This window comes from Harmonia axyridis, chromosome 3 (genome assembly GCF_914767665.1).
Source record: "Harmonia axyridis chromosome 3, icHarAxyr1.1, whole genome shotgun sequence".
Lineage (NCBI taxonomy): Eukaryota > Metazoa > Arthropoda > Insecta > Coleoptera > Coccinellidae > Harmonia > Harmonia axyridis.
This window is the reverse complement of record NC_059503.1, coordinates 15377334-15396770: the sequence shown is the minus strand read 5'-3', so window position 1 is coordinate 15396770 and position 19437 is coordinate 15377334. Positions and strand designations below refer to the sequence as shown.

The 19437-nt window shown below is 32.9% G+C and overlaps 2 protein-coding genes across 6 annotated transcripts; one reads left to right on the top strand and one right to left on the bottom strand.

Annotated features, from left to right (window-relative positions):
- Positions 1–2014: 2014 nt before the first annotated feature.
- LOC123674642 (protein FAM184A-like) lies at positions 2015–19157 on the top strand. 2 transcript variants are annotated; one of them, XM_045609582.1, is made up of 10 exons: positions 2015–2302; positions 12842–12993; positions 13621–13755; positions 14262–14707; positions 14797–15240; positions 15662–15839; positions 17066–17230; positions 17624–17936; positions 18104–18247; positions 18752–19157. In XM_045609582.1, the coding sequence occupies exons 1-10, from the start codon at positions 2064–2066 to the stop codon at positions 19098–19100; spliced, it is 2565 nt and encodes an 854-aa protein (XP_045465538.1). In that variant the 5' UTR covers positions 2015–2063; the 3' UTR covers positions 19101–19157. The 2 variants fall into 2 exon arrangements, with proteins under 2 accessions (XP_045465538.1, XP_045465537.1); XM_045609581.1 differs by lacking the exon at positions 2015–2302 and adding an exon at positions 4178–5051.
- LOC123674645 (GILT-like protein 1) lies at positions 9632–17029 on the bottom strand. Of its 4 annotated transcripts, none has more exons than XM_045609588.1 (6): positions 16557–17029; positions 13417–13483; positions 11987–12164; positions 11043–11180; positions 10819–10983; positions 9632–9945 (listed from the first exon to the last, which is right to left on the bottom strand). In XM_045609588.1, exons 3-6 carry the CDS (start codon positions 12071–12073, stop codon positions 9658–9660), a joined length of 678 nt encoding a protein of 225 aa, XP_045465544.1. In that variant the 5' UTR covers positions 12074–12164; positions 13417–13483; positions 16557–17029; the 3' UTR covers positions 9632–9657. The 4 variants fall into 4 exon arrangements, with proteins under 4 accessions (XP_045465544.1, XP_045465542.1, XP_045465545.1 ...); XM_045609586.1 differs by having other exon boundaries at positions 13417–13486; positions 16557–17016; XM_045609589.1 differs by lacking the exon at positions 13417–13483.
- Positions 19158–19437: the final 280 nt, after the last annotated feature.

The window sequence follows — 19437 nt, the reverse complement described above, 5'->3', positions numbered from 1 at the left end:
ATTTATCACCACCATTTTTTTTTCGTTAGTACCAAGCTCTGAAAAATTTGTGCCAAAATCTTATAGAGTTAAGTCGAAATATTGAAGGTCAACTGACACTACATTTGTTGTTTTTTGAAAAATAGATAAAAACGAGTTTCGTGTCGATAAAACAGTATTTTTCATAAGAAAAATACTGTGCAAGCAAAGCAATGGCTTTAGATAAGAGTTTTTCAGACTCTGCTTCATTGACCACAACAGTTAAAAGGTGGTATGCTGTCTTTAAATGTAGTCGAAGAACCACAGACCAAATTCAGCACTTGTTTCAGAAAACATGGGTTTTAACCTTTGCAATCACTTCTTCATTAGAGCCAAATTTCTATCCCTGGAGCATTTTGAGGTATGCAAAAAGCTAGTAATCTCTGGGGGGTCCAGATTTGGAGAATAAGATGGGTGAACAAGCCGTTGGAAGCAGTTTTTCAAGTTGACCATGGTTGTTATCGATTTGTGATATAAGAAGCATAATTTTGGGGAACGAAGTTTTTTTTGCATTTGGACTCAATCGATCTAATAACGTTATTCACTAAGGATGGTTTTACTTCTCCAGATAGTCACTATATTCAATATATCATGCCCGTCCCAAATAACGGATACAATAACCTTGCTAGCTAATGTTCTTGATTTTGGTTGCTTTGGGTTGCTTTCCACTCAGCTGACGCTCTTTTTGACTCAGGAGTGTAGTGATGAATCTATGTTTGATCCATTGTCACATATTGACATCTTATATTTTCTGCTTACACAGCTCCAAACAGCGTTCAAAATCGACGATATTGCTTTTGTTCAGCGGTGAACAAGCACCTATTTCGAGCAAAGCTTTTTCCTAGACAGTTAAATGTTCAAGCAAAACAGTGAAACACTGCCTTCTGATATCTTCATTTTCACCGCTATCTCACACAACTTCAATTTACAATGGCTCAAAATCATTTTGTAGGCTTTTTTGCTTCAAAATTCCCAATATTTAGCGTTTTACTAGACCGACTTCAACTGATACCTGGAATGGTTATTTTCTTTGGTACTTTTTTATAGGCCAAGCCAGATTCTGATATCTAAAATGAGGAAAAAGATAAAAAATGAAAGAAGTAATCTTCTTCTAAGGATAGTAGTGAAAGGTAATATTATCTTCACTACTTCAAATGCCTAATCTAACAATGATTCAATTGTAGCATGTCTGATAAAAGCACTTTTGAAAGTTCAAGCAAATATTGTTCAGGCTATAGCTCTAAATCTAGCAGCTCATTATCTGTCGCTTCAAGTTCTATTTAGTAGTGATATTGACAGAAGTAATATGGGGAAATGATCAAGAAGGTCTTGCACTTCTAAACCTAGAGATATAGTTGGAATGGAAAAGGTTCCAGAAGAGTAGCCACATAAAGAACATAGATAAGTTTGAGAAAATAGAAAAGGTTAAGCAAAACAAAAGTAGAAAAGTTTATAGCAGGTTACAGTTAAGTGGTAAAAAAAATCTAGTCAAGTTATGGAATTTATAATAACAAAAAAAACAATAACATTCAGCATCAGGTAGAATATTTGAACTCATTATTCATTGAAAGTACAGATTTTTCAAAAGGAAGCATTGCACTATATCCATTGGCGTGGAATTTTTTGCCTTGGAAACCATTAAACCACAGAAATGTTTTTTGCATTTTTCAAAAGGACTCAGCTGCGCTGCTATTTTGTTCAAGATATCCTTAATTCTATTGTTTGAGGAAAAAATAGCCTTTCCAATTTGGAGAAAAGCACTTTGAGTGACTCGAATGGATTTCTCGACATGCAATAGGTAAAATTTCCTGGTTACACTATAGTAGGTATTTTCCACTCCAGAAATATCGCCGGGAACACCGGACAATGATCCAGAAAATGAACAATAGATATGGAAAATGAGGGATCAGCTTTCCATGAACCCAGAGTACGTTTGATTGCGCTAAATTTAGCTTTATTCAACATACTCCGACAACACTGGTCTAACGACTGATCTTAACATATCAGAGCTCTCACTGCGTAAACCAGGCGGCAAAAGCACGGATATGAGTTTTGTGAAGAATATCTTCGGTAAAATCGGTGGAAACGGAGACAACGAGAATGATGTAGAAGACGACGACACAAGTGAAGATACCGAAGATAGATCGACCGAATCTAATGACACAGGGATTTACACATCAGTGACGACGAGTAATAGTGATGAGAATCTTAGTGGTGTTGGAAATATCAGTGCTGCTCTGGGTAATGCTGATAGTACGACGATTTCGAATTTTTTTGGGTATTGGTGAGTTTTTGAAATTTTTTATTTTTGGGCATTATGAATATCAGAAAGCCGGCAAATTCTTTCTCACTACTGAGTGAAAACATCTTTTTAAGTTGGCTTTCTGGTGTATTTACAATTTATTGTATAAATGTAAATATTTTCAAGATAATCCTTATGAGGATTATTGTTAATATTCATATGGAAAGAGGAAAAATCCTGTTGATTGAATTTCACGAAGGGTTTTCCTTTTTGGAATACAATATTAATTTATTTTATCAGATAAAATAAGTGTGGATCATTTCATGTTTTCAAATATTCAAATATTGTATATACTTCAAGATTTTAAGGTTGAATTGTATACATATCAAGTTATTTCATTATATCAATAAAAATAAACGAGTCATCTATTAATTTAATACCCGTACTTGAGTAAACGATTCTAGAAAAACTTCAATGAAAGATATATTATAAGAAATTAAATTTTTTGAATAAGTTATTCATATGCTTTTTCATAAGATATTTTATTATGAGAAATGTAATATACCTATAAATTAAAGTTGGGAAATATCGGTCTCAGGAACACAAAAAAATTAACAAGTTTCACTCCATTCTTTCATAACGTTTCGGTATTTATTAGGCCATCTTCAGGTGTCAGAATATTAAAAACTTGAATATTTGCATCTACAGAAAATAGTCATTCAAAAATCAAAGAAAATGAGTTCCACTGAACCTAAGCCTTGATATTTGTTGGTTTTTAATTACTGAAATCAACGGGGCTTCATTAAAAAAAAGGTCTTCTGAATTATTCATAGAATGTACCATTTTTGAGATAATCGATTACAAAACAAATATTATCCACAAAAGTCAACAAAAATCAACTTTTCGAATTTTCCCATTAGTGATAAATGAGTACAAAATTGGCGTAGTGTATTATAACGCTTTCAGATGGCATTTAATTGAACATTTCAGAAAGAAAATTTATCAGACACTGAAACAATAAGAAATATCCACAATTTTTTTTATGTTTTGAAGGTTCAATTAAATGCCATCTGAAAGCGTCAATTTACTTTCATTTGTCAGTAATGGAAACATTTGATGATTAATTTCTTGGATTTTTGTGGATGCTTTGTACGCGAGAATCTGATTATCTTGAAAATGGTACTTACATTCTATAAAAAAATTCAAGAGACCTTTTTTTAATGAAACTTTGTTGATTCATGAATCAAACAATTTCTTCGAAAAAAGAAAGTGGTGTAGATTTTCAATAAGAAAGGGATCATCTCACCCCTCTATCTATCCCACTGGATAATATTGTCAGGTTGCACTTACCTAATTCGAAACATTACATCATCAAGACTTCGATACCTGTAACGATACTAGAGTTATAAGTAAAAAATTGATTTTTTTTCAAACTTTAACACTCTATATATCGAAAACGAAGCTTGTAATGTTAATAGGATTTTTTCTCTCGAAAAGAGTTGTTCTATCCGAAGGCAAAGTTATTACACTAAAATCTGGAGCACCCTGTATAATAAAGAATTAATTCTCATACATATGTATTTGAGTTACTCAGAGTAGTTTTTGTGTATGAACGAATATAAAAACAAGCAATCCTTGAATCTTGACTCCACGTTAGCTCTTCCTCCCAATTATATTTTCACAAACTTCTCCAAGATTTTTATGGAGCAATCAAGCAACTAAACCAATTACCGCCACATCAAAACGACAACAGTTTCTTTGTCTATCCACAAGGCACAAGGTTAATTTATACGTGCAGTCTCTATTTCCAGTTGACACCTAGAAGCCATCACACGTTTTTTTTCTTTTTTCGTGATTCGACTCACTCTATTTCCAGCACTCCCCACTCGTAACGCATCGCTGTCTTTCCAACCGGTTGGTGCACTCGAAATTCGGCAATTTCACAGTTATACGCCAGCAATAATGTGAATGAAAGTCCCTGCACGAGGGTGACTGAAGGCTCCGCGTGTGCAGGTTTCTAATTTTAAATCCGACAAGTGGCGTAAACCCGAGTTCTCGTATCGGCCTCTACGCTGTTCCGGCAAGCTGCAAAAGCGGGCCATCAACAGCTCGCTAGACCATTACGCTATGTCGCGGCTCAAGTGATCTGCACGCTTCTCTTACTGCTCGCCAAGATGTTCAGCTTCTTCAAACGCGCCAAGAAAGAACCACCAGGCAGGGATGAGAGGAAGCTTAGGGAGACCCCCAAGGGTCGGAATCATGAATGGCAGACTGCGAATGTTGGTCCGTGTAAAAATACCACAAATTCGGAGAGTGCGCTTGAAGAAAACGCCCAACTGGTGCCAAACTATACGTCGTCATTGGCATCCGAGGATTCGCGGGAAATTTGTGCAGTCGGTGAAACGACGGGTCCAGAGGAAATACGGGGTTTTCCCAAGGCTAGTGTTGGGGTTGAGAAGGCCATGGATCAAGTTCCCTTAGCGATGTTGTCTTACGCGGGTGCCCTAAAAACTCCAGAACCTAGACAGAACGTCAAGCCTTGCGGACATGGTACTTTGGCTATTGCACCAAGGGCACCTGTTCCAGGTACCAAGAGGGAAAACACGGGGACGCCACCAGCAAGCCCCAAACTGGAGATTAAGAAGTTCAAGGAGAGGTCGAATACCACACCGGAGCTGTATAGGTTGGCTGAAAAAATCGAAAAGAAGGATTCGACGAATAACGTAACTCAGATAACAACGGGTCCCGGATTTTCACCGAAAGCGATGAAGAAGATTGACGAGGATAAAGAGTATGTTTTTTCTTATGTTTGATGAAAGTTGATATAGTTGTGAAGGCTTACCGTTCATTCGACGAGTGCTATTTTTGAATATTTCGGCGTCCTACGTTAACAATCGCGGGACTGTAAATAATATAGTGAAACTGTGAAGATAATAGCGAGATGACTTATTTCTGAATCGGAGAGGAAGCCAAGATAGTTTCATAACCTAGAAATATAATAGTATGTGAAATTTTGAGGAATTTTATTGCGGCATGAAATTTAAGATGCATTTAATGATGGCACTAATTGTTCACGTTTTTGGTAAATATTATAGATATATATAGGGTATCTAGTGACCAGGCGAATATATAGAACATCTATGTTGGTTGGAAAATAATATTAAAAGTCGCCTCAAGACTGTCTTTTTCGAGATGCAGAGGGAAATTTCAAACGACTCTGACTTTTGAAACATTCAACCGATATTGTGGAGTTTTTGTGAGATAAGTCACCTTGGAATGTAAAATTTTTGACAGAATTCACAAAATTCCAGAGGTTAATTTAAATTAATTTCCCAACTCTCTTCTAATAGGCGTTGTTCCATTAGCCAACGGATATCCTGTATTGTATTTGAATTTTGAAAGGAAACTTGCCTTCTATTATTTACCTTTGAAAATTTGGCACTTCTTCTTTTCCTTATAGTTTTTCAACGACATTTATTGTGACGTTGTCTCAAATATATAGGAGCAGGAAAACGTGTATTACTCTAAAGTGATTCGTAAAATATTGATAAATAAGATGAAAGTAAATTTATTTTTGAAATCTTACCTAAATAATTAGAAAGGAAGTCTAACTCATTGACACCTATGTTGCAATCATCAGAAACAGTAACTTTTAGTTTCTGATGATGACAACATCGTTGTCGAAACGGCGTTATATGTGAGTTATGATTCCATGTTTGAGAAAAGTTAGGTGTTAAAACGAACTCCTAGGTTTCAAAAACCTGAAATTTGTACATTAAGTAGATTAAAAAAATCAGTTTGCGCCAAATCCTTTTTGAATAAACGTCAAAGTGACAGTCCTTTCCTCCATAATTTTTTTTTTATAAAAAGTAAAGTTATTTTTTGTCGAGAATGCAGCTTCTTAACACTTTAACTCTTTGATTGCTTAGAAATTCAACAAAAGATAAAAAATTATCTCCGCCACTGTTAGCAGTAGTACCATAATATAAGGAAATTCCTTATACTATGGTCAAATTGTGCCAATTTACAGATTTTCGAGTAATTGAAGGTAAACATGATGTTTTTTTCAAGTTGTCCTACAGAATCACGCTCTAGAAATACTAACTGTAACTGCTAAATTTTGGTACACCCTGTAAAAATTTACTATATCATTCCCACATGAAATCTACCTTTCATAACGATGAGTCATCGGATGTCGATTTCAAAGTAGATACGCTAATTTTGTCTAGTTTCAGTGACTAGTCTGTCAACACAATGAGAATACACAAAAAATGGAGAAATGTCTGGCATTCTCTCAGCTGGCACTAGAATAATTTTATAAAAGATAAAATCACATACATAATTGCGTTTTATTAGTTTCACACATCATACCATTCCATTATTTACAATATTTACATATTATATTATATGGATTATTATCAACTCAAATTTCAGAAGTTTTCTGATTGATGTTGAACATAGGTACTGAAACAACTGAGTTCGAAATGGATTTAGTGTTTTGGTTTTATATTTATTGGATTTTTCAAATTTCCGTTACAATTCTTCGAATAATATTTTCCGGCATTTTTTATACTGTTTCAAATCAAACGTCCTAACGAGAGATCACTCTATAACACTATAACTATAAAACGCTGTATTGTGTGCCGAAATGTAAATTTACTTACTTTTAGTCAATTTTACTATTGTTTATACCAATAAACAGGTTCTATACCTATCCAATCAAGTAAACAACATCCGCTTTATGTGTTGAATCTGCCTTCATCAAGCCATATAAACAACTACAATCTTGAATTAAGTTTAAGGAACCAATTTAAACAACTACTCTAAGCTGAATCAATCTTTATCAAGCTATAATTTCAAATACTCTTAAGCACAAAGTTAGTTGTATTCAATTTGCAAAATTTTAATGGTTGTTTTTTTTCATGAACAAATAATTCCATTTTCTTTTACTATTTCTCATTGTTATGTATAGAAAAGCTTTGAATAAGTTATCATTTTTTAATTTTGTTTGCATCTAATATGGTGATGGAACAGAACATTTTGTTTCTATCGCATGCAGAAGTATCTTTTTCGCACCCAAAAATTTATTATAATGCGGAAAAGTAGTACTTTGCATACTCTTCCGATTAGCCAAAAAGTTTGAATTCACACTGATTTCAAAATGATATATGCATTTTTCACTTTCCTCAACGGTCTTAATGTAGGTAATCAAATTTGTTCTAGCAATTTACTCCTACGAATTGAAATCGTGGAATTAATATCCAATTTTTCCGAATGCATATCCGGCAAGCTTTGAAAAATCAATAGTGGATCTGTTGATTGTCGTCATCGTTTTACGTCAATCTCTTCGAGTAATTCATTGGCACAGTATCAAATGTTCGAAATTAGACTAGAAAACCAAATGGCGCTCGATAAATGGCTCTTCAGTTTCAAAACAACGTTATAAAATATTTTGATGCCACTCTCATGGTTGTTCCGTTAAATTTTCCCCATTGTCAGAAATATCTTTTTTTTTCTGTGACGGTTTTTTGTCTCCCTCCGCTTCGCGACGGGAGACAACATAACCTCGAGCTAAAACCTAATACTTTTTTCCCTTGTATAATAAATAACTATTATATCATTTTTTAGAAACTTTGATCGACAAAAATCAACTCGTTGGTTTCAGTTTGAAATCTATGGTGGTTTCAAAAATGTAAATAGTGACATAGTGGATGAGCATGCTTTTATCCTATAATAAAAGAAGAATAATATTCGTCTTATACATTATGTGGGAGCTAGAGATACTCAATGGTAACTCACATGTGACTAATATGTCACTTATCGATCTTTCATTAAATAAAATATTAAATGTGTCATCATGGCAGTTCATTCTTAAGCTCATATTTTCGGAATTGGTCAAATGTGTTTCAAAGCTATCTACATCAAATTTTGCATAAAGTTTGAAAATATTATTCTACATCTAAATGCAAAATTTCGTCCTAATCGAATCCGCTGTTTGGAAATTATGAGGAAAACAAAATTTTGAACGGCCAAATTTACGGAACCCCTAGTCGTAATAGGCCAATTGAAAAGTTCCCGGTCTACCATAGAAATTCGATTTTATTATTCAACATAGTTGCCTTCGAGGGCGATACAGCAATTATAGCGATCTTCCAACTTTTCGATACCATTTTTGTTGTAGGTACGATTTATCTTTCGCTTCTAAATAGGCCTCAGTTTCGGCGATTACCTCTTCATTGGCGCAAAATTTCTTTCCAGCGAGCATTCTTTTGAGGTCTGAGAACAGGAAAAAAGCGCTGGGGGGCAGATCTGGCGAATACGGTGGATGCAGATGCAATTCTAAGCCCAATTCATGCAATTTTGACGTTGATTTCATTGATTTGTGACACGGTGCATTGTCTTGATGAAATAGCACTTTTTTTTCCTCAAATGGGGCCGTTTTTTAACGATTTCATCCTTTAAACGATCCAATAACGCTATATAATATTCGTTGTTGATAGTCTGGCCCTTTGGAGATAATCAATGAATATTATACCTTGCGCATCCCTGAGTACTGATGCCATAACCTTGCCACCGGACTGTTGTGTTTTTCCTCGCTTTGGTTTCGGTTTATCGTGTGCAGTCCACTCAGCTGACTGTCGATTGGACTCCTGAGTGAAATGGAGTCATGTTCCATCCATTGTCACATATCGACGCAAAAATTCTGGTTTATTGCACTTAAACAGCTTGAAACACTGCTCAGAATCATTAACACGTTGTTGCTTTTGATCGATTGTGTGCTCGAGCGGCACCCATTTCGCACACAGCTTTCTCATGTACAAATATTCATGAATGATACGATGTACACGTTGAGATGATATCCTCACAATGTCTACTATCTCGATCAACTTCACTTTACAGTCATTCAAAATTATTTTGTAAACTTTTTTGATTTTTTCGTCGGTGACAGAGTCTTTTGGGCTTCCACTGCGTTCGCCGTCTTCGGTGCTCATTTCACCACGTTCAAACTTAGCATACCAATCAATGATCGTTGATTTTCCTGGTGCAGACCCCAGAAACTCTTCATCAAGCGAAGATTTTGTTTCAACTGTATTTTTCCCCTTCAAAAAACAATATTTTATGAGCACACGAAATTCTTTTGTTTTTCCATCTTTTTTCGAATGACAAAAGTAGCTATACTCACAATCATATGGATTTAATACTAGCACCGCCATCTGTGTATCAGACCGGGGACTTTTCAATTGGCCTAATATTCTGTCGCACTTATAGCAGTAGCATTCGAAATACTTGTCGATCGTGATTAAATGATATACTTACCTCGCATTTGTTCGGGGAGCGAGTGATCAAAAACAAAATTAAATTATACAACAATATGTTTGAATGTTTATTCATACAAATTACTCTTCGTCAACATACAATGGATGTTCTAGAATATCCCTTCTTTTGTGACATTCGTCGGGCAATGGTGCTTTCAACTGGTGACAAACTGTGTCTAGGAATTTGTTCAAAGACAGAAAGTCCTTATTTTCATTATCATTGTCATTGTATATCACAGCAGGAAGATATCTTAGTCTTTTTGGCTTAACTCTATTTATTTTCTGCATATGATAAGATAGTAAGGAATATCCTTGATTTCTGATGCAGATTTGGAATTGTGATCGTTTATAACCCAATTCTCTCAAACACTGTAATGTGAAAATTAAGATAAGTACCATTGTACATATATATTATAGGTATATACAGGGTGATTCACCGGGATGGCCTATTAGACGTTTATGAAAAACTAATCATAATTTTGAGCTGAAAATTTGCATATATCTTTCTCCCTAAAATATTTTCAAATCTCTACAACTTCCGGTTATGCCGGAAACAGACTACTACTTCCTTATTTCAAATGGCACACCCAGTATATTATTGCATCATTAGATATCTTTTTTGATGAAATTTCGGCAATATGCCATACCTTGGGTAAAAACTCAACGGTTCATGAGTTAATGGGATTCTTATTAAAAATTGGTGGCGATGAGGACTCACATTTTTTTGAATATTTCGGCAGGAAAACTTTTTTCGAAAACATTTGTTTCTTTTTCGATTCTGCAAATACGTAGTATTATTAAGACTGTTTGCGGTTTGGACCAAAAATGTACAGGCTGTTTATAAGAAGATCATGAACTTGGACAACTCAAATTCATCAAAACTAAAGATTTTCAAATAAGAACCTATTTTTTTATTATTTCAATCAATTCTACGTATTTGATTATACAGTTTCAGAATAAATCTAACTAATTTACTGATTATGAAAGAAAAAAGATTCAGTATTGCTCCTTTAAACTACATATAGGCTCTAACTGGGCCTGTACAATTTTGATATGCTATTTTGACCTAATTTTGCAAGTTTAATTCGACTGTAGTATCATCTGGTTCGAGAATCATTTCGCGAACCAGCGTTATAGATACTACGTCTAAAAAATCTATATAGAATGCTTTTAGTTTTTCATCCCATTCTCACTGAGGAATCCCATACGCTGATAAACAAATATTTTTGTAAATGCACTTACTTTATCGAAGTCGAACGTAAGCATTACACAGTTGATGAAATTAACATCTCTATCTTGGCCTTTTCTTTGATGCAGAGCACAAGCAATATATCTGTTGAAGTCGCATTCTTTTGGACCGTGCTCACAATAAAATTTCGGATGGTCATCATTTGGTATAATTGGATTCTATATCAAAAAATCATTTATGACTTTGATAAACGAAGAAATTTAATAATTCTGATTACCGATTCTTCTTGATAGAGGACCCATTCTATAACAATCTTGCTCCTTAAGCCTTTATAAGTTGGATACAGATGGCGTGTGATGAAATCTTTGCTTCCAGGACACATCGAAGAGAAAAATATTGAAATTTTCAAGAATTCCTAAAATAATGAAATAAAATTTAAAATCATTGAAATAACAACACACACTTCATTTCTTCTTTTCTCATATACTGACTGTTCCTAAATTGGAGATACAAAGGAAAATGAGAGATTCCTTGTAATAATTTTAAGGAAAAAAATCCTATAAAAACAGCAAACAAGATATAGGCTGTTTTTTGTATTCCTCCTTTTTTGTGATGACAACTTAAACCAGTTTATCGAATCATTATTAATTAATCTTTGCTACAGATAAGGTAAATAAGTACCAAAGCTTATGATTAATTTGTTCAACACAGCTTATTAACTGGATCTTTAAAATAATTTTGATTTTCCTGAGGATAACTAGAGAATTTTTGAATTTTTTTCTCGAAATCGTTATCACATATACGACAAATCAAAAAGTGTAGTACAAGACTGAAGTTTTTTTCACATTTTTCTGAATTACCATAGGCCCAGCAGAAAAAAAGTTCTGAAAGAAGCATGGTTTTCAGAATCAAGCTACCAACTTCAACATATTGACTTCTCATTGGACCCTGCATAGAAAATAATAAGTCACAATAATAAAACAAATGAACTGAATGTATTCAAATCGTAATTCACCTTGATATGAATGATATACACTGAATTATAAATAATTCTTCACTTTTAATATTCTCGAATACTTATATTTATATTTGTGTTGATTCTTCAGACTGGTTGAATATTTCTTTCATTCGAGAAGTGAATTGCGTTATAACGATGAGATTAAGTGATATCCTTCGAACGTACACAGAATTCCAACATCATTAATTCAGAAATAGCCTTACGTTTCCATCAATCCTCGGTATAATAGTGGCAGTTACCATGATGAAGCCCAAAATAAATATTACACAACTCAAGAAGTGTCTATTCATGTTTCTTGTTGTTCTATATTGATAAATTCAACTTCAGTTAAATTTCCTCTCCTTTATATTCTGCCCGTTTCTTGTATAGTTGCTCGAAATACTGAAATCAATTAATATTATAAATTCATAATTAATAACAAATAACATAAATATGAACTGAAAAGCTGTGCAAAACCTGTAAATCTTACAGATTACAGGATTAGGATGAAAGTGTTATGAAAAATAGAATGTGATACATATAAAAAGTATATTGAAACACTTATTGTAACGTAAAGGACATACAAACTAGTTGCGAGTTTTTGAAGATTCACTTAAAGGTACCTTATTATGTCTTTTTTTATTAAGCATACCTGCATCATAATCCTATAGTTCTACTGAAATGTATGAAAAATCTTAAGAATGAAACACATCAAGTTTTAAAGGTTTCTAGGTAATAAAAACAAGTATAAATTTACGTTTTCAGTCTATTTCTTTCCGATCCATAGCATAAAAATTCCTCATTCTCTATAATCACAATTTCTAATTTTTTTTGGTACTTTTCAAATTATCAGTCTTATGAACTGCCAAATAAAATTGAGAATAATATTTTACTGATATATAAAATTCATTTAATATCATAAGTTGACAGGTTCATTTGACGAGTTCAATAAAAGTAGTTTATGATATTCGAGTAAAAGTGTATTTGAAAGTTTAAAACACATGTGCGTGTTTTAAAGGTTCATTTATACACCAATATAGGTGAAAGAGAATTAGTTTTCAACTTGGTTCTTGTTTCAGGAAGAATCTTATCAATCAAGAAGCAAAATTTCAAAGTGAATTGAACGATTTGACGAAACAATTGGCTTCACGAGATGCAGAAGCTAACAAACTCAGGTTCCAAATGGAAGAATTACAGCGTGATGTATTCGCAAAATCTGCAGGAATGGATAGTAAGTAAATTTTAAATACTTATTAAATATTTGGAATGAAAATTCATCTTGAATTCTTTATGGTGCTCATAATGACTGTCACCAACTAGAAATTTTACACGGAGCTTGAAATTGTTATATTTCATATAAACACCTCAAATATATTCATACTCAGCTCAAAATTCGAAAATTACAGACATTAGGATGAAATAAAAGTGCAATCGGTTAGTAGATTGAGAGCTCAAAAAAAGTTTATAATTTCTGAGAGTGGGATTTGTGATTTTTCAGACAAATCATTAGTTTGTGCACTAAAATCTGGATCACTCTGTATATAATCTCGGAATCAATGCATTATTGTAATTTGATTAAAATTATTCCATGCGTCCGTACCATTAAGTTGAAGGCAACTATTTTATGTAATTTAGAAAAATCAATTTTACTCACCCGATCACGTTATTTTATGAATCAAATCTATCTAAATATGTACTGTAAAATAAGGAGCACTCTTGAACTGCTGAAAAATAATGACTTATTGATTTAACACCTTCATTGTTATCAAATGCATCATAGTGTTTATGGTAATTATGAGGAAGTAGGAAGCGCAATTTGATTCTTCGTAAATTTAGTACTAATTACGTATTTTTACAGGATTACAAACAGAACTTCAAGCAGCTAATAAGGATTCGGAGGTGACTAGATTGAGAATACGAAATTTAGAGGCCGAGCTAACAAAATTTAGGGAGAATAATTCACGTCTTACCGAAAACTTAGAAACTAAAACAGGTGAGATTTTTGAGAAGAAGAAATAGATTTATCAGCGACGAAATCTATTATCAGAAGATGATTAATGTCCATTGATGAATGAATATATTATTATTATGTTATTGTCGACTTAACTTTTTATATTTGATTAGAAGACGCTTATTAAGTTTATGTTATTCCTAATCATATCATATTATCTTCACAAAAACGTTTAGGTAATATGTACAGTTGTGGAGAGAACAATTTCTAGATATATGTTGTTAAAATGTGTATCTTTCCAAGATTCAATGGCATATCCTTCTGACTACAAATGATATAAGAAATGTCAAAAAATAGCACAGTGTTGCAATTGCAACAATTTCAAATTGTATCCTTCCTATTGGAAAACCTGTTCGAATTCTTCTGTTCAAGATTGAAGAAATGATAGATGATTTCGTTCTTTATATATAAAAGAATTTATCAAACAAATCACATTATTGAAATATCTTCACATTATTTATTGAAAAAGTTCTTGTTTTTTATTACAGAAGAATTTCTGGAAGAGGAAAACAAGTCTAAAGCAAAAATTGAGGAGTTACAAGAGATTTTAAGGCAGCTAAAAACAAAAATCAATTGGTTAGAACAACAAATTCAAAGTTTGAAACAAGAGAAAATTGAATTGGTGAAACAGCATGAACAGATGAAAGCAGAAAAAATCGAAGAAGAGAAAAGGAACAAGGAAGCCCTTGAGCAAGCAATGCGACAAAGAAACGAGATCGAAGCCAAGTGGAAACAAGATTTCGAAAAGCTTAGAACAATAAATATTATGAAAGAACAAGACCTTCTAGATGACTTCGAATGGAAGTTACGAGAAGTTCAACAGAGTTGTAAGAAAAGATTGGAGGAGAAAGATAGATGTATGGAAGAACGATTATTGAAAGCTTACAAACACGCAGAGCAAAAAATGAAAGAAGCAGAGGAAGTGATCGAACAGGTAATTAACTCATTCCAATTTAAAGAAAAAGAAAAAATTGATTTTTTTCGATTTTGGAAACATGGACTCTCATGCGATTTTTTTTCTAGCTTAGTTCTCTCAAACAATATGAAACTGAGGTTGTTAAACTAAGAGGACTAACCGAAGAGCAAGCACAAACACTTCAAAACATGAAAGAAAAACAAGAACAAATGAAATCCGCAGAAACGAATCTTAAGAATGAAGCTCAAAGACTTAGAAAAATGATGGACACAGAGAAAGAAAACATACAACACATCCAGAGACTTCATCGACAGGAACTCCTAGATAAAGAAAGGAAATTGCAGCAAACACTAGACGAGAAGAGGCTAGAAATAGCAAAATATTGGGAAGATAAATTATTACATGAGATCGGAAGATTGAAAGAGGAATTAGAACAAATATATACTGAGGAACAGCATGGTGCTGTTCAGAGGGTACGAGAAGAAAAGGAGATAGAATTTGAAATGGCCAAAAAAGAATGGGAGAAGAAAGTCAAGGAATGTTCGAAAGAGGTACTTGCATAAATTTTGAATTTAGACTAGTTTTCCCTCCAATCTCATATTTAAGATCGTTAAGGATTGTAGTGGATTTAGTAATTTTTTATACAAAAAATCACCAAACCTCGATTATTGTGGAGTAGTTATTTTTATGAAACATTTATTGATATGTTCTAAAAGGATTTGTTGATTTGTTATAACGATATATTTTTGGATGCTATTTTGAGACAACTATGTAGAATCCTTATATTCTGAAATTGATGTAGGTACTTATGCTGCTTCATAGTTTTTTCATTTCCCTTTTTTGTGCTTGTTCAGGAAGGTATTATTTCAAATCGAATGGTTTATGATAAAAAAAAATTCCTAAAAAATAACAACATTGAGCTATATATTTCGCATGATATGATGAATTATTTACTATTGTTCAATGTTTCAGATAGAATTCCTTAGGAGAAGCATCGATGAAAAAGATTCATATTTTCATGAAGAAATCGAGAGGCAACAAACAAAGACTGATCAAGATATTTTGGACCTCAGAAGACTAATGGACAAAATTGATATGAACCATCATGAAAGATATGAAAAATTGATAATAGAGCATGACAAAGAATTAGGTAAGTTTGATATACATTTATCTCCGAAAAATGAACTCAAGAGAAAGAACCCGAAACTTCTATCAATATGACCGATGGAAGAGTTTTTTGATTTATACACCTTTCAAAGGTGAACATTTCAGTGGGGGTGGAAAAAACCGCTTTTCTGATTTTTTCTTGAATACTTAGAGTATGAAGTTTGGTTAGAATACAATGATGATGCTAAATACGTAGTTCAGTAGAAGAATTCCATTGAAAACAGCTGGAAACCTTACTCTATGTTTACTATTTAACTTCATCTCACTATTTTATTCAGGATTAATTGTTGAAAAATTAGTAATTCCAAAAATGGGGTTGGGACGTTTTGGCCAAAAAATATTGAATTCAGTACAATCATAGTGTAGTCATACGAGTCAATTTTTGGGGATATGTAATTATTCTTCGAAATTTATCGATAGTGTTCCCATTCTGGAAAGAACAATGAGGAATAACAACTGATTTTCGTACCAAGCGTCATGCATAACCTCTGGATTGTGGACAGAAGATTTACTTTATTAGTTTCAACAAATTTCAAAACATTAACTGTGAAAATTTCAAATTTTTCATGACCCATTACAAAGGTTTCGTTGTGATTTACTTAGAGGTGCTCGAAAAGTGTCAAAAAAGAATGAAATATGTGAATATATTTTCGAAATAGCTTTGATTGAAGGTACAATCAAAATGTTCTCCTGAAATTACCTGGAATACATATACAGTGATGAATTATATCGTCAAATAATCTTGATATTCTTCAAATAAGCACTAAAAAAATCTTTTACAATTAATATATTAAATAATTAACTCGATAATATGTTTCGTGATGGTCTATATTATTATAAGTCAGTTTTATTTTTTTTCTTGGGAAAACGCGCTGAAAAGTACTTTGAAATTATTCGCTGCTATATAAATATCCAACACTATTACACTTTTCCTGAGATAAATATTCCGCACTTTTTGTTATTTAATTAACAACTTCATTAAAACTTTTCTCCTTCTTCACATACTTTCGAAATCATACCGCCAAAAGTGCTGGCCAGCACGAAGGAAAATTTCTTGATTGCTATTTATAAAGTCTATTGATAGAACTGGCGCCTTAATCCGACTAGAATTCTCAGATCTGACTGCAAATTTTTCCGTGGGTGATGCTGATAACTACTTAAGTGCTTGAAAAAAAATAACAATGCTGAAATTTCGGTTTTGCTCCTCAGAAAACTTGAACAGGGAAACTGAACAGAGGATCAAGGAGGTTGAGTTTGGATGGCAACAACAGGTCACAATTTTAAGGAAGACATTGGAAACGATGAAAGAAGAAATGGAACAGGAATCGCAACATAAGATAGCAATGTTGATAGAAAAACATCGTTCTGAATTAGGCAAGTTGGATTTGACCCCGTATGGGACAAGACCAAAATCCTTCACCCTAACATTATCCATAATAGTTTTTCCATTTATTTTGGGTGTTTTTGAACATTTGTAAAAAATTCTTGTGTTTATATAAACAGGTGTTTTAATATTTTTGAATATATACACACTGGAAAAATTAGTTTTTTAGCTATACACAGTGGTGAACAAAAGAAGTGAAAAACAAGCGGTTATTCATAACAATCTGTGGAGTCTGATAGGCTTATAATGTTAACGAACACTCATTTTTTCTGAACATTTCCTCTTTTTATTGATTGCGATATGCTCAATTTGTTACTTTTTTCACAAAATGGAAACCTATGCTTTTCCATCACCAATTAATAATAAAGTAACAATACTTACAGATGAACAATGGGAGAATTTGAGGAAACAAAAACAAGAAGCTATTGATCTAGTTGAAAACGAATATGTTTCTAAATATAAAGCTTTAGAAGAAAATTTTCTTACACAACAAAAATCGCATGAACAACGTGAAATAGAGCTATTGAAAACTGTAGACAGTCTGAAAAATGAACTGGAAAGTAAGAATTCCATAATAGATGATCTTCAAAATAATGTTGATACTTTGGAAGGTGGAATACAGGTATTGAATATGGAAATTGCACAACAGTGCGAGGATTTGACTAGAGCAAGAGAAGAAGCAAAAAGCAGAATAAAGTAAGTTGTCAATTTTGTCGTAGTAGCTACTATCGATCCATTTAGCTTTATTTGATAGCAGTAGGTACTGATAACATAGTATATCTATTCGATATAATATAAGCACTTGTTTACATTAATAATAAATGGTGAAGTGAATTATAACCGTTTTTCAATTTTATTTGCAGACATTTCCAAGATTATTCTGAAATTTCCAAGAAAGAAAATGATGACGAAAAAGAAAAACTCAAACAAGAAATGACCCAAACACAAGCAAAAGATAAAGAAACAATCGAAAGGATGCAGCTCAGATACAACTGCTTGGAAAAATTGTGAGTACATATAATAAGAAATAGTAATCGCCCACTGGCGATTATTTAGTTGCGGCAACTAAAATTCTAACAAAATTTCTATCTCCGCACACTGCAAATACTATGGTTTGAATATTTCTCATCAAATATTGAAAAAACTATAAACAGAGTGAAATTTTTACGTAGGACGAAAACCACCGAAATTTTTAGACCCACTCCTGGATTTTCAGAATGCTGAATTTGTTGATTGCTGAAGGTGAATATTCCCTGAAAATTGAAATTGATTCGCGATAACCATTTAAAAGTTGTGAGAGATCGAAGTTATGGTCAAAACTGAAACTGCATAAAAGTTATAAAAAGATAATGCTATTTTAAATGATTATTCGATGTTCGCCTGAGTAGTCTCTAGATGGTACTCACCCAGTATAAAAAACAATTGTCATCAAATGTTATTCAATACAATATTGCGAATATTGAACCGAAAACTTTTCTATGTCGACTGATTGTTATTTTCCTTTTGCATAGATTCAACGAAGTGCGGCAGAGATACGAGAATAGAGAATCTAAACAGGAAGATTTGAACACAATAGCTGACCTGCGAAGGATGATATCAGAACAGGAAAAAGATATAGCGTGCATGAATGAAGAAAAACGATATTTCCAGATGCAATGTATGATCTTAGAAGCAAAACTGGATGGGAATTACTCAGAGGAAGAAGTATTTCAGGACGCGGATACAGGAAACACTATTGCTAAAGTTAATAATACCAATCAAGATCTTTCGTTTAATGGAGCTTTCTCTGTGAATTCAATGAACGGATCAAAACTATCGATACCTCCTACAATTCAAGAATGCGATGATGTCGAGGAATGAAAATAAAATATCCTATTTGTATAAATTTTTGACTTGTAATTATAAGATTTTTATGAAGAGAAATGTTTCAATGCACACACTCGTTTATAAGGGATTAAATATGCGATAAATAAAATCCTTGATACAAAAAATCTCATAGAGACCAATGAGAGTCTGGATAGAAAACATTGAACATATTGTAGAGTTAAATAAGTGACCTTGATATTTTTGTAAGCAAAGATAAGATATAGAGACATATGCCTTAAGGGATCTTTGCTTTTAAAAATTACCCTCATTATTCTTTTCATATCAATGTTAGGTGGAGTAAAAAGAAATCCATTATTTTTCCAATAGATGG